At 52.5% G+C, this 15,884-nt stretch overlaps 1 protein-coding gene across 5 annotated transcripts in view; it reads right to left on the bottom strand.

Moving 5' to 3' along the window:
• Positions 1 to 15,884, bottom strand: part of GDPD5 (glycerophosphodiester phosphodiesterase domain containing 5) — a 91,817-nt gene that overhangs the window by 16,737 nt on the left and 59,196 nt on the right. For all 5 annotated transcript variants that reach the window (XM_009186947.3, XM_017948767.2, XM_017948769.2 and 2 more), the window contains 3 exons: positions 10,670 to 10,773; positions 5,714 to 5,807; positions 4,776 to 4,835 (listed from right to left, as the gene is read on the bottom strand). In XM_009186947.3, coding sequence (XP_009185211.1) covers positions 4,776 to 4,835; positions 5,714 to 5,807; positions 10,670 to 10,773 — 258 coding nt within the window. The remainder of the gene's footprint in view (positions 1 to 4,775; positions 4,836 to 5,713; positions 5,808 to 10,669; positions 10,774 to 15,884) is intronic.

Genomic DNA, 15,884 nt, shown 5'->3' with positions numbered 1-15,884 from the left:
CCCTACACACAGCGAGTTAAGGGCGGTTTCTGGGAGCGTCTCATCACAATACCTAACTGTTAATGGAAATGACTTGCAATAAAACTGATTCCCCAAACCCTAATACAATTAAAAATGTTATTATCTCTGGGTTCCACAGGTGCTTTGGCGGTAATCATCACGCTCAGCAACATCACTGCATGTTCAGTGTCTGTGGGACTCCCCCTACCTTGCATCATTAAGTCACAGCAATAGCACTGACACCCAACAATGCAACCACCGTCGCTCCTGAAATCTGACTGAGAAGGATGAATCCCACCCTAGAGGCCTAGAGACAGACCACCGTCCTCCTCTGAGAAAGTGGCCTTGAGTTCTCTGTCCTCGTGGGACTATGGCTTGTGATGGCAATGGTGGGAACAGGGGATACAATAGAGTCTTTCATTCACTCGATGAGTCTGGCCAGGGTGCTGGGACCCGAGAGAAGGTGGAATCCTGCCTTGCAGAGGTGCAACGGCTGGCCTCTTAGGGGTATCTGACCTCTGGGATTTGCAGTCCAAATGGCAGACAGTTGGCCCAGGGTTAAGAGCCTCACTTGAGTCACGGTCTTCAGTCAAATCCTGGCTCTGCTACCTATTGGGGATCTTTCCACATCCTCTCCAGGAACCTTTCCAGAGCTGTGAAATAGGGATAGTGAGTACCTACCTGGAAGGCGGTTGGGGAAGATCAATGAGGAAATGCAAGTGAAATGATTAGTACAATGGCTGGTCAGAAGAAAATGCTTACTAAGTATCAGTGGTATCATTTAAAAAAGTAAGCATATCATGGGAAAAGGGTTGTCGTAAGGAGTGAAATGATTGTGATTTTCTGAGTGAAAGGTGCCCGACACATGTGGTCAGCACCCGATAAATGATGGTTACTGCTGTTATGGTGAACACAGTGCCTGGCACACACAGGAGGCGCTCAGTGAATGTGCCTGCCTTACGCTGCTGCTGGAGGGACAGAGGCTGGACACCAGGAAAAACCATAAAGCTTGGGCCAGTGCATGGAGAGAAGTCTGAATTCACCAGGAGAAGTGATGAAGTAGACACAGCAGATGGCAGGTAGAGGCTGATGGAGGCCTGGTAGGAGGCAGAAGCCCCAGCCCAGCTAGTAACTTGCCTTGGGGCCATGTGGTACCCAGTGCTCCTCTCTGGGGTTCAGGTTGGGTCCCTGACAGACACCTCCTCTGTGCAGGTCCTGGGTTGGGGGCTATTGCCACTGAGGCAGGGGAGTCAGGCGAGGACACAAGAGCGGTGCAGTGTGCTCAGGGCAGGCTGGGGAGGTGTGAGCTGTAACCAAAGCACCTCATAGAGGGTGGTAGGTGGGACAGGAAGCAGGGCATCTCAGTGAAAGGGCCTCCTGTTTACTGTAAAGCTCCCAAGAACCCTTCAGCCTGCTCCCTCACCTCCTGGGTACATCAATTTCTCTTGAACACTCACCTGGGAGAGACTTCTGGGAAACAGGAGATTTTGGCAGACTAGGGAGGAGGAGGCAGGAGATCTGGTCCCCATATGGGCACCAGATCTACTCAGCACCTAGCCTGCTGTGAATGGCTCCCTCTTACCCTGTCCTGAGCATCTCTGTCCTCCCCTCCTCAGGACCCAGGGGAACCAGGGACTCTCAAAATAAAGTTCATGATTAAAACATACTATAAAACTGTGGTCTTTAGAGTGCTGTGATACTGATATAAGACCAGATAGATAAATGAAAATAAGCAAAAAGTTCAGAAACAGATCTGAATACATAAAGAATATTTAGTATATGATAAAAATAGCATCTCAAATGAGTAAAGGACAAATTCTCAGTAGAGAGAGTTGGGAACATTGGGAAGCCATCTAAAAAGAACAGAGTAAGATCACACTATACCCCAAAATAGCTTCCAAAAAGAGAAAAAATTAAATGTTAAAAACGTGGAAATATATAATTACCAAGTGACACCATAGAGAAATTTTTATAATCTTGGAGTGGGAAAGACCTTTCTGAGTCTGACACAAAACCAAGGAGTTATCAAGAGATGACAGATTCAAGTGTGTAACAATAAAAAAAAAATATATCCCCATGGTAAAAACACAATGAACAAAGTCAAAGGATGAATGACAAACTAGGAAGAATTATTTGCAGTTTGTTAGCCAAATGGCTAATTTCCCACATCTATAAAGAGTTCCTGCAAATGAATAAGCAAAAAGCAATGGCAAAAATGGCAAAAGATATGAAGAGACAGTTTTATAGAAAAGAAAACACAAGTTACTCAAACCAAACATGTGAAAAATGCTGAATCTAACTCACCCGAAGGGAAATGCAAATGAAAACTACAGCAAGATACCATTTTTCACCCATCAGGCTGACAAAAGCCAGTAAGTCAGCTGATGCTTTATGGGCAAGGGTGTTTTTACAGAACAACCATCCATTGCTAAGAGAGCATGAATCGGTGGCACTTAGCAAGGAGGCCATTTGGCAAGATCAAAATGATGAAAGTACACATTCTTCACCCAGAAATTCCTCTCCCAGGTCACCGCCACATCGTCCTGGCAAAAGACAGAAAGCAGCTAGGATGTTGATCTGGTCTATCAACAGGGAACTGGCTAGATGCCTAGGGAATCAGGGAATATCCAGACCAGGGAGCAGGAGAAAGGGATGGACACCAACAGGGATGCTTTAATGCAGGGAAGAACAAGCTTCAAGAATTCTGTTAAGGTGCAGAACAGAGGGTGGAGTAGGCGACTGTTTGTGTTCAAAGAAAAAAGAAATGCATATGTACATGTGCATGTGCTTACAATCTGTCTGGAAAGATAGTGAGGAGACTTTCTTTGCATACTTTTTTGTGCTTTCTGTATTTTGAATCATGTCGATGTATTACATGGTCAAAAATTAATTAAAACAAAACAAGCAAAAAAGAATAAATTGTCCTTAGAATTTTAGAATCAAATCACAGCATCTTGGAAACAAGAGAATTTCCAGGCCCTGCTGGAACACTCTGAGCTCTGGGGAACTCCCTCCTGGTGGGGCGGGCCTAGCTCTGGGTCAGCTCTACCTGGAAGGACCCTGCTCATGCTGCGATCTCACAGAGGGGCAGAGGGCAGAGGAAGGCACCTTGGCAGCTGGCACCAGCATGGACAATGGGATCTGCTTCCCTACATTGATCTGCCAGCTCCAGCTGGCTCAGCGGCTCTATAGGTCTCTCCACTAGGATCAAGCAGGTGTGACCTTACCTGCTGAGAGCCAGGCATGGCCCCAGAAGGTGACCACAGCATGTGCCAGCTGCACCTAGGGTGCCAGCTGGTACAGTTCTTTCAAATGCCAGCTTTGTGGCCAGGAGAAGAAAGTCCCTCACAGAGGGGACAGTGGAAGCCCAGAGGAGGCCTGTGAGTAGAGTGAGGGGCAGGAGGAAGGTGGAGGGACCAGGGGCTGCTCACGGCTCCTACCACTCTGAGACTTCAGTCTCTGGGGTCTGACTCCCAAGCTCCAGGCCTGTGTAACAAACCAACCTCAGTGCCTTCCTGGATGCTCACAGGCACCTCCCACTCCACACAGCCCAACCCAGGCTCATGCCATCCCCTCTTCCTTTCCTGTTCCACATCCGTCTTCCAGCTAGAAGTGAGCCCCTACCCTTGGAGTCACTCTGGCCCCATCTCATGGGCTCATGGTAGTTTCTGAACATTTCTGCCCTTTCCTAAATGGCAGGCCCACAGGGAGCCAGGCTCTGGGGAAAGGGAGATGATCCAAATGTTCCTGAGAGGGAGGGGCTCTACCTTGTTAAGCTGGGTACCACTCTGTGCCCACCAGGGCCTCAAGAAGGCCAGGCATCAGAAACACACTTCAGCACTATGCCTGCAACGGACGTAAGGCAGAGAGTTAAGGCTCCAGAATTGTGTGAAGCCTGTCTGCTTTGGGCCCAGCCCTGAGGGGGTTACTGGGAACAGGGAAATGGAGGTTAACTCTGGCCTGCAAGGAGCACCTCGACTGGATGGGTCGGGGTCAGGAGCCAGACGAATACTAAAAACACAAAAACACAGCTCTTCAGACATGTAGCAGTGGGGGCTGCAGGGGCTGAGGAAGTCCCGGGAGAGAAGCCTGTGTATGTAGGAGAGGTACTGAGGAAGGGGTCTGAGAGAGAAAGGGAGGACAAGAGCAAAGTGCTAAACAGGGGAGGGAGGCAGACATGTTGGGAGAGCATGGGATGTCTCATGTAGCAGAAGCTGAGGGTGACTGTCCCATGACGGGTTGGGAGATGAGCAGGGGCCAGATCATGCCAGGTAGGGAAGTTTGGGTCATCCTGGGAGTGGTGAAAAGGCTTTAAGTTGGGGAATGCCATCGCCAGATCACAGTTTTCAAAAGAGCTCACCAAAGAAGGAAGAGGCGGGTGAGACCCGAGGCAGGGCCCCCGAGGGTGGGTGCTACGGTATGAGCTGTGGAGCTCTGCTGGTTAATCGCATGACTACGGGACCAGGAACCTGGATCTTCCATGTTTAAACTGGGAACCTTAGGCAAGTTAATTAACCTCTTTGTACTTCAGTTTCCCCAACCACAAAATGGAATGATAGCAGTACCTACATCACAAGGTTGCCGTGAGCGTTAAGTGAGTGAAGACGGGCGAGGTTGTGAGAAACGTGCTTGGCACATAGTGAGTGCTCAGTATTAGCTATGAGAACAATTCTAACAGTGATCCGGGAAGGGATACGGTGGCCAGGCCCTTCCTCTGCTGCTGCCACCTCCAGCTTCCCCTGCCCTCTCCCCGCCCCAGCTGAGGCGGCCCTTACCTTGTGCAGCCAGTGCAGGTTCATCTGCTGCCCCACGGCAATGTGACATAGTGCCAGGACCTGAGGAGGGGCCCACAGGGTGATTGTCAGACCCATGTGGGCGGGAAGACTTTGCCACTTTCTCAGACACCCTGCTCCCCACTGCTGCTCTGGGTCTGACCCTGGGCAGAGGTAGCAAACCTCCCTCCAGGCAATGGGAATGCCCTGCCCTCCCCAGCCCAGCCCAGACTAGCCAGCCTGAGCCTGGCCTCCTCCCAGATGATTCCAGGCCTCTAGGTTCTTCCTTTGTGGGATTCCCCATTAAGAGGTCACTGGGAGCTGCTGTACTTGGACTACGCAACTTCATTCATCAAACATTTTGGGAGTTCCAGTCCCTGGGATTCTGAAACAGACTTGAGTATGTCCCCAAGGAGCCCCCAGTCCAGCATGGGGGATCCACCTGCATCTCAGTGAGTGGAATATTGGGAGCAAGAATCCAAAGCAGAGGCTCCTGTAAGAGGAAGCCTGCAGTGGGCCCTCTCAGCCAGGACAGCTCTCACTGGGTCCAGGGCAAACATTCCAGGAAGGGGCAGCCTAGAGAGATGGGTAAAAGCAAGAGGACTTCCTCCCCTGGGGGACCCAGGCCTCAGAGGTGCAGCAGCCCTAGAGGCCCTGGGCAAAATCTGAATTCATGTGCCATATGTAGCCAACTTCCTACTAGTGGCATGAAATAGCTTCTGATTAGTTGCTATTACAAATTAACATAAAAATAAAAATTTTATACATATCTTTCTGTATTTTTGATTACTTCCTTAGGATAGATTCCTATAAATACAACATTCCTACAAATACAACTTTCCCCTTTATACTAGGGTGGCGCCCTCTATCAGCCTAGCACAGGCCCAGTCTCCCTTCCCCTGGGAGCAGGGCCACCTGCCCTCCGAAACAGCCCCACGTACCAGGAGGCCAGCGATGTACGCAAAGGCAGCAGCTGTGGTCACAAGGATGGGCACGGGCCAGTCGCTCCAGTAGCCCATGCGGTTGTAGAGGTACCTGCCAGGAGGAGAGGGGGCAGGGGTCAGACCTCCACCAGGCCACTGCCTGGCCCAGGAATCAAGATGGTCTCAGCCTCCACACAGACCACAGGCTGGGCTCAATGACCAGGCCCTGCCCACCCAGCAATGAGACTCAGCGTTTGCCTGATGCTGTACCATGCCTGCTCATGGCAGCCACCCGGGGACCAAGAAATGTAAAGGAGAAAATAATGCCCCATAATCCTATTGGCCAGAAGTAATCATTCCCAAGACTGTGCTGGATCTTCCTCCTGTGGGTTCCCCCGCCCCTGTGCCTATATGTTTGTATAAACAGCAAAGCCAGGACCCCATTGCACAAAGCAACACAGTCAGGAGCACGGGCTTTGAAGTGAGGCACGCAGGCTGGATTCAAACCCCCTCTCTTCTCTGCTTTTCTTTTCTTTTTTTTTTTTTTTTTTTTGAGACAGAGTCTTGCTCTGTCACCCAGGCTGGAGTGCAGTGGCCAGATCTCAGCTCACTGCAAGCTCCGCCTCCCGGGTTCACGCCATTCTCCGGCCTCAGCCTCCCAAGTAGCTGCGACTACAGGCGCCCGCCACCTCGCCCGGCTAGTTTTTCTTCTCTGCTTTTCACTGTCTTGCAGGACCTTGTGGAGGACAGGCTTCACTGAGTCTAAGATGCCATCAATTGTGACTGTCATCTCAACTTCAATGTTAAAATGTGAAAATTGGGGGTCTTAGAATTGACCGAATATAATACTTGACTTCTCTGAGACTTAGTTTCCTCACCTATAGGATGGGGATAAGAAAGTGCCTTTTATGGGGTCTCATGAGGATAAAGTGAGGTGAGACGCATGGTAAGTACTCTAAACTCTCCTGGTTTTTGTTTGTTTGTTTGAGGCAGGGTCTCTGTCACTGAGGCTGGAATGTAGGGATGTGGACATGGCTCACTGAAGCTTTGACCTCCTGGGCTCAAGCGATCCTCCTACCTCAGCTGGAACCACAGACACCCACCACCACATCTGGCTAATTTTTTTTTTTTGTATTTTTTGTTGAGGCAGGGTCTTGCCATGTTGCCCAGGCTGATCTCAAACTCCTGAGCTCAAGTGATCCTCCTACCTCAGCCTCTCAAAGTGCTGGGATTATAGGCGTGAGACACCATGCCTGGCCAACTGTCTTCTCAACACAAGCATTTACTTATGCCAGTAAAAATCCTGAGAAAATGTGATTTTTAAAACAGCCACGTGGTTTTCCACTGAATTAATGTACCATATGTAACCAGCTTCCTACTAGTGGCATGAAATACTTTCTAATTCTTCACTATTATAAATTAACATAAAAATGAAATTTTTATACATATCTTTCTGTATTTTTGATTACTTCCTGAGGATAGATTCCTACAGATACAATTATAGGGTCAAAGAGAATGAATTTCTTTTTGAGACAGGGTCTTGCTATGTTGCCCAGGGTGAACTTGAATTCCTGGGCTCAAGCGATCCTCCCGTCTCAGCCTCCCTGGTGCCTGGGACTATAGGCACACACCACTGTGCCTGGTGGGAATGAACTTTTTAAGGGGCCTGATAGATAGTGCTTAGATGCTCTCCACAAAGAATGAACCACCTACATCCTCCTTGTACAAAGGGGGAAACTGAGGCTTGAAAGAGGCAGCAACTTGTTCAAGGTCATTAGAAAATCCGAGTCAGCACCAGGCAGCTTCAGCCTGCTGTCATCTGGGACCTTGCCAGAGAGCTGGGAAGGGACACCAGGAAGACCCCATGGGGCATTTGCCCTCCCTGGCCCTCACCCTCAGAGTCCAGGGGAAAATCTACTGCCTGGCAGATCACTGAAGGCACTCACCTTACCATACAGTTGGGAAACTGAGGCCTGAAGAGGGGCAAGACTTGCTCCTGATAACTATTCCTGAAAGATGTTCTGGTCCCACTTGTCTCTCAAGTGTGACCCCTTTTGGCAGGGAGGTCCTTCAGGACAGCAACAGCCCAGACGGCCCTCCCTGGCCTTCCTGTCTAGTGCTGATCCCCGGCTGTCACTCACACCCTCTTACTATATGAATTGAATTATTCTCAGAGATTTTTTTTTCTTTTTTTTTTTTTGAGACAGAGTATCACTCTGTTGCCCAGCCTGGAGTGCAGTGGTCTCCCAGCTACAGATGTGGTGTCCCAGGAAGCAGCCCTCATGTTTAGGTAGAGCTTTGAGTCTTCTCATGTTCATCATCTCATTTCATCCTCAGAGAGATCTGATGAGGTCAGCGTTACTCCCATTTTACAGAATGGGGTAAAATGCGATCTCGGCTCACTGCACTGCAACCTCCACCTCCCAGGCTCAAGCAATCCTCCCACCTCAGCCTCCTGAGTAGCTGGGACCACAGGCATATGCCACCACACCTGGCTAATTTTTTGTAGTTTTTGTAGACGTGGGGTTTTTTCACGTTGCCCAGGCTGATCTTGAACACCTTGGACTCATGTGACCTGCCTGCCGGGCCTCCCAACGTGCTGAGATTACAGGCATGAGTCATTGTGCCTGGTTCCCAGAGACTCTTGAGACCATCAGGACTGGGCCAGGGCATCCTGAACCCCAGCACTGACTCCAAGAAACTGAGGTGACAGGCTGAAGAAGCTGCAGGTCTCCAGGCATCCCTAAGTGCCAGGCAGGCCTCCCCTTGCCACCTCCCCGACAGAGCAGGAACCCATCCTCCGCCTAAATCTCCCAGTGACAGGGAGTTCACTTTCTGGGTAGAGTGGGTGGCTCCATGGACATGATACAGTCAGGCAGGCTGAAGTTTCTGTCCCAGATCTGTCTGCTTCTTGCTGTGTGACATTGGAAAGGCTACTTAACCTCTCTAAGCCTTAGTCTCTTCAGTCTGTCCTCAATTCATGTTTTTGGCACTAACTGGTTGTGTGACCATGAATGAGTCTTGCCCCTCTCTGGGCCTCCATTTCCCCATCTGTACATGATGGGGGTAGACTTGATGATCTTCTAGGCAGCAGACTTCCAGTTTGGAAGAACTATCCGGGTCTGCAGTTGAGGACCAATAGGGAACGTTCCCATTTACTCATGATGGTGCCCATGCTTTGGACATCTGCAAAGATGAATAATTGATTTATGGCATTTAATAAAGGCCAGAGGCCACCTCTGGGACTCTGCCGGGGCTCCGGCTCATCTTGCTTGGCTGCCGCAGAGCAGGGGTGGGACCGCAGCATATTCTTGATTACGTTCATTAATAACAGAGGCACAGCCTGGTGCCATGCGGGGAAAAGTGGACACCCAGCTCCATGAACAGAGTCCCAGGATCATCACAGAATCCTAAACCACAGCCTGTCAGAAGCCCAGGGTCCTGAAAATCCCAAATACTAACATCATGCTGCCTCCCAGCTAGAGATGTGGTCTCCCAGGAAGCAGCCCTCATGTTTAGGTAGAGCTTTGAGCCCTGTTGTGTCCATCATCTCAGTTCATCCTCAGAAAGACCTGATGAGGTCGGAGTTATCCCATTTACAGAAGGAGAGGCTCAGAGAGCACCGGGGACTTGCTCACAGCCACGCTGACCTGAACATCTGATCAAAAGGAAGGAATAGACCAGGCGCGGTGGCTCACACCTGTAATCCCAGCACTTTGAAAGGCCGAGGCAGGCGGATCACGAGGTCAGGAGATTGAGACGATCCTGGCTAACACGGTGAAACCCCGTCTCTACTAAAAATACAAAAACTTAGCTGGGCGTGATGGCGGGCACCTACAGTTCCAGCAACTCGGGAGGCTGAGGCAGGAGAATGGCATGAACCCGGAATGCGGAGCTTGCAGTGAGCTGAGATTGTGCCACTGCACTCCAGCCTGGGCAACAGAGCAAGACTCCGTCTCCAAAAAAAAAAAAAAAAAGGAAGGAACAGCAATGGATGGGGAGTGAGGAGCCAGGCTTCCAAGCCCCAGCTCTGTCCCCAACTGGCTGTGTGACCTGGGCCTGTTTCCTTATCTGTCAATGGAACCCTGGGTCCTTGCCCTCCTCCCATGACCTCCCACTGCTTAACAAAAGGCAGGCGATGGAATAGGGAAGAGGAAAAAAACAGGTGCCCCTCCTGTACCCAGGAAAGTGGCTCAGACAGCCCTGCCTTTGGATCTGAGGTACCCACAAAGGACCTTGAGCTGTCCCCAAGCTCATCTGCCAGCCCTGCCCAGGGCCTGGCTAAGGGAGTTAGGAGCCCTAGGCTCCGGGGCTATCTCCTCTGCAGAGACCTCTGAGCTGTAGATTTCTTGTCTACAAAGGGGGTGACCAGAGGCCCCAGCCCCGGCTGAGCCCTGGCCCAGCCTTATGTCCCTATTTTCCATGGTCACAGCACCGGGAAGGAGCGTCCTGTGTCTCCCCAGTGGGCTTTGGCTCCTGTAAGCCTTTTTTCTTTTAGGCTCCCCTCCACCTCTTCAGGAGGCCAGGAATGCAGGCTGAATCATCAATGCAAGCACCAAGGGGTCTCCAAGACCAGCCCCTAAAGTTCCCCAGGTTTCAATCCCAGCCATTCTTTAAGGCCCAGTTCCCATGCCTCTTCCTCCAGGAAGCCTTCCCTAAATTCCCAGGGACTCCCCTCAGGGCATGGATCTCTCTTTGTGTCCTCCTCTTCTTTCTTGCCAGTCTGTGATACAATCCCCACCCACACCTCAGGCACTTCCCACTACAGTCCCACAGCAGCCTCCTCACCAAAGCCCTGGAGGGGGGCAGGACAGAGGCTCCCAGGGAGTAGGCCCTGCCCAGGGCCACACAGAGAGCTGGTGGCAGAGCTCAGAGGGCCAGCCTGGGAGACAGGCTCTAACTCCAGCCCCCAGGTCCCAGCTACTGGCTACCCGGCTCTGGGCCCTTCCTCCCTGGCCCACTGCCCCCACTCACCAGTTGAATTCATCATAGTCATTGTGGACTTCCCACCAGAAGTAGAGCCAGGTGAGCGTGAGGCCGAAGGTGAAGGTGAGGAGCAGGAACCAGAGGCGCTCCCACTGGAAGAGCAGAGGAGGAGGGGGTTAAGCGGGTCAGGGGCCAGCCCCTTAGGCTGCCTCCCAACAGAATGTGTCCCCCTCCCTCCCACTTTGTAGCCAAATCTGCCAGGCAGAAATTCCTGCCCTCTTTACCCTGGGAGAAACTGAGGTTCAGAGAGGGGAAGTGACCTGTCCACCATCACCAAGCCCAAAGTCACAGAGTGGTGGAGAGCCAGGGGCAGTCAGGGCCTCCCCGCCGGGGCTGTGCTCTTTTCACTGTGGCCTGCAGCCTTTCCATCATGTACTGCTCTCCCTGTTCTGGGGATGGCTCCCTTGGTGCGGGCACAGTGATCGGCAGTCTGTGAAGTCACATCCCTCACACACATGCCTACAAAGAAGGCACTGTTCTTCTCCACCTCTACCCCCTGCTACCGAGAAAAACACTGAGGCCCAGAGAGGCCAAGTGACTTGCCCAGGTCACACAGCAAGTTAGCAGAGGATTAAGGACCAGCACCCTGGTCTCTGGACTGGAAGAAGTACAGAAGTGCTGTGTTCTGCTGCCTCCACTGGGCCAGATACCCGTCTCCAGCCAGATGGAAGTGGGGTGGCGGGGGACACTGACACCACCACTGCTGTTTCCTGAGGGGCCAGCTCAGGCGTCTGCAGGCACTTCCTCCTGGACCTCTGGTTTCTCCCTGCTTTCATCCGTCCCCTTATCTTGGAAGCACAAAAAGCTTGGAATATCCTGCATCCCGGGAAACTGCTGAGATCATCAGAACAAGTCAACAGCCCTTGAGGAGAGGTCAGTGTGAGGAAGAACCAAGACTACCTTTCTCTTGAGGGTGTGAAGTCCCGGAGGCAGCCCTACCTCTGGGCTCCCTGCTATGTTTCTAAACCATCCCAGTTTAACCTCTTCATGGCTCCTTACTGATAGCCGACCTGGAGTGTGGCCCCCTGATCTCTCCAGCTTCGACGTCCACAGCCAGTTCCTACAACCTGGAAGGGCCACTGTCTGTGGGCCTGTTCCCTGAACATTCCCACTCACCTTTCAAGTCAGCTCAAATATCACTGCCTCTGTGAAGCCTCCCTGGATCCACCCTGCCACCCTCATGCCTGCTGCACTGCTCCCGCAGCATCAGCATCCCTCTGTCTAAACTCACGCTCTGCACACCATGACCTGCTCACTGTGTCCCCCAGACAAGTGTGGGTTCTGCAAGGATGGAGACTGAGCCGACTTCCACTCCACTAGTACTTTATGACCACATGCAGGATTGGGCAGGAAGGAGGGAAAGTCCTCTCACTCTCCAGAATCCCTCCATCCCCACACCATGCAGATACCATCAGTCTACCTGGGAACCTCAGATCCCTGTCACCACTTACAAGCTGTGTAACCTTGGGCAAAGTACTCATCCTTTCTGTAACTCAGTTTTCACCTCTGTGAAATGAGGGCAATACTAGTACTTATGCCATGGGATTGATGGAGAATTAAATGAGATAATACAAGTCAGGTGGCTTGACAAGCACTCAGCACACTACCAGCGTATCTGTGACATCCTCTGCTTCTCCAGAATGTAGGAAAGGCCTTCACACCCTAATGGTCCATGACTCCATACCCACCAAGGGCCTGCTCCATGCCTCACCTTCGGCAAGAGGGCTGGTGCCTGGGTGACCCTCCTGCCCAGGTGGGTCACTCCAGTTGGGCGACTTGTGCTTGGGTGAGCAGCTGCCACCACTCCTTGTCATGTGCAGAGCCAGACTGCCTCGCTTAGCCTCACTTTGTACAGAAACAGAGAGGCAAAGGTGACGACACCCTGAGGCCCAGTATTTCTAGCAGGTTTAGGTTTGGGGAGGTGGCTTCTCAGAGAGTAGGCCACTTGTGTCTGCCCCAGCTGGATACAAGAATGGCACAAGCTCCAGTTCCAGGCACAGCAAAGCCCAGCCTTGGTCAAGAATAGGGAAACCCTGGCTAGGAGCAGGGCAGGACTTGTGCCCTTCTAGATCAATCGAACCGTAGGAGCCACCACCCAGAGAATGACTGAGTCCCTAGACCCAGTCCTGCCTCCCATGGAGGCAGTCTGGGTCTGCACATGACCGTCCCTCCACCATCCTCCAGCCAGCACCCCAGGACTAGTCTTTCTCAGAATCCCTCTTGCCACCTCAAATTCTTTTTTGCTCATAACAGCCTTCATTTCCTGCAGAGTGCAGCTGGTGAGTCCCACGCCAGCTTAAACATCTGAGTCTCGCAAAGGGTGAACCATGTCTTTAGACTGACACCCATCTGGTCATGTCATGCCCCAGCTTGAGTCTCCCACTGGCCAGAGCTTCTCAGTAGATATCAGGGCCTACTCTGTCTGGCCCAGGCCAGCTCTGTGCTTTATGCCCCATGCACAGAATTACATATGGTTCCCCAAACAGGCTCTCCAGACCCCAAGCCTTCACACAGCCGGAGCCTCCATCTAGAAAGCAACCTGTCTCTGCTCCATTAGGCAAACCCCTACTCCTTCCAGAGTGCTTCCTCCCTGAAGACTGCCCTGTCTCGCAGGGTGAATCCCATCTCCGCAGAGATCTGTAACCCATGCAGCCATCTCTCTTATGGCTCAGACCCCACAGTTCTAGAACTCTATACATGTCAGTCTCCCTGCTGTACATAAGTGCCTTGAGATCTAGGCAGTCTTTGTGTTCCAGGTGGCACAGGAACTTGAGAAAGATTTGATAATGAAATGATAGGTGAGGAAACACCCTTTCTCCTACCCTGGCATTTCACCAGGGTAAGAGATTTCCCTCAGGCTTAACACCCAATCCCCACAAAGAAGTGCCTAGTCTTCTACAGAGCCCACGCTGGCAGTGCTAGATGGCTGTCTGTCCACAGAGACCACTTTGCCTCCTCAGGGGCAAGGCCTGTGTGCCTCTGACCAGCAGAGAAGGTTCTGAGACGGACCTAGGTGAGGGGTGAGCCTCGGCCTAGGATGGGTCTGGTCCCAGGCAAGTACCCTAGAGGCGGGAAGGTAGAGAACCTGCCATAGGTGCTGGGAAGACGTCCTGTGGCCAGGATGATGCAGGGCCCAGAGGCAAGGCTGACAGGGGGCCGGGAAGACCACAGGGGCTGGGAGGGCCCATGGCAGCCAGGGTCCTATGCCCCAAAGGCCATTGTCCTCACGTGTCCAAATCCTTACAGTGGAGCAAGGCAGGGCAAGAATGAGGGGCTGCACCTCCCACTCCTGGGAACCAGCCAAAACTAGAGCTGGCGGTGGTGGGGGGTGAGGCATCCAGGCATGGAAGGAATGCAGGCAGGGCCCAAGCAACAAGGCGTCAGGAACCCCATGATCAGAACTAGGGCATGAGCTGGGGTTGGGTCAACCTAGGGATTAAAGCCCTGGGAGCTGAAGCCGGAGGCCACAGGGAGCCTGTAGATGGGGACGAAGAGGCCCTAGCACAGAGGGAGGCAGGCAGCGGGGGTCACTCTAAGAACAATCAGAGGAAAACACTGAATGGCAGGGGCTGGAAGGAAGGGAAGGGGAAGTGAGGAAGTAGCTGGAGGAAGTGGCCTGGGAGCAGCTTCACTGATAAAGAGGCCCCAGTGGCACTAATGGTCCTTGTCAGGGCACATTACAGCAGAGAGAGGCCTGCCCGCTCCACCCATTAGCAAGCCAATCTGGCCCTGCTCCCAGAGACACGGAGCAGTGATCGCTGCCTCAATGCCCCAGCCCCGGCCTCCTTCATCTCTCACAGTCTGCATAACACTAGGGATTGTTTATTTAGGGGTATCTACCCCCATTGCACAGAGGCTCAGAGAAGGGCCACCACATATGGCTGAGCAAGTTTTGCACTGCCCCCTAAGAAGTGCCACTCACATCATGGTGACCATCAATGTGCATATTTATTATGATGATTTGCTGGCACATGGCAGTCGTGTCCTAAGAAAGGGGCGCTTTTTGCTAATTTGCATAAAGGCTCAACACGGGTGAGTGGAGGGGAGTCAGAGGGGTCAGCAGGTAGGGGAGGAGTGGGGATAAGATTTGAACCCAGGCATACTGACTGGACTCTACAGGCCCCCCTTGGGAGGCAGCCTGAACAGCTCCCCTCAAAACCCACCTTGCCCTCTGGGACCCAGTGTGGTGATCCCAGGTCCAGCCTGGTTCCCTGGACTTCTCTCCTCCATCTCTCTGACCCCTAGGCCAGACCTGATGCTCCTTCAGGAAGCCTTTCCATCCCTCCAGGCCTCAAAGGCCTCCCCTCCCTGACCATCCTGCACAGACTCTTGGCACCCACCACCGTGACCCTCAATCAAATTGTAAATTGTGGAGATGGAAAGAGCACGGGCTCTAAAGAGCTGGCTCTGCCACTCAACATGTCACTTGGCCCCTCTGAGCCTTGGTCTCCTTGCTGTAAATGGGAATAACAGCCCTTCCCTCGGAGGGAGGCTGTTAAATGAGCCGAAGGGCTTCAAGTGGCACACAGTAGGCGCATAATGAGGGCTGGCTCACTGGGCTGTGGGCTCCCTCAGGGCAGGAATAGCCTGAGCTGTCTCTATGTCCCCTGGTCCTAGCATCACGCTGGCCACAAGGTGGTGGTCACCTATGGCGTGAGGGACAGAAGGAGGTATGGATGTGAGACAGGGCGACAGAGGGGTGCTCAGGGCCACCAGTGGGCAGGACCATCATGTAAGCCCCAGACTTACCCTCAGGGAGCAGGAGAAAAGCTGAGTGGACTGGGGCTTGGGGAGCAGCTGGCTCCTAGGGTAGGCATCAGGAGGAGTGTGCTGGAGGCTGCCCAAGGAGGGACCAGACAGGGCGAGCAGCTGAGGCAGGAGTGGCCCCTGGCTGTGGATGGGGTAGGATGCTGATTCCTGCCCCAGGGGATGGAGGCTGAGGTCGGAGCTGCTGCGATGGAGAATCCTGGAGGCTCCATCCCAGAGGTTGCTGCATTTCCTTCCATTCTTACCCTAACCCTCCAGAAACAGGAGCCCCTCTGTAGCAATCTGGGCAATTGTGGGTCAATTTCCCTGAAGGCCAGTCCTTCTCCTCACTGTCTCCTGAGGATGGTCATGTCTTCTCTTCACCCCTCCTTGTCTCTGTCCTGTCCCACCCACCCCAGAGCCCTCCATGTTCAGAGAAGAACACAGAGAAAGACCT

Source organism: Papio anubis, chromosome 12 (genome assembly GCF_008728515.1).
Source record: "Papio anubis isolate 15944 chromosome 12, Panubis1.0, whole genome shotgun sequence".
Classification (NCBI taxonomy): Eukaryota; Metazoa; Chordata; class Mammalia; order Primates; family Cercopithecidae; genus Papio; species Papio anubis.
Note: the sequence above shows the minus strand (reverse complement) of the source record. Positions and strands in the feature narration are given on the sequence as shown.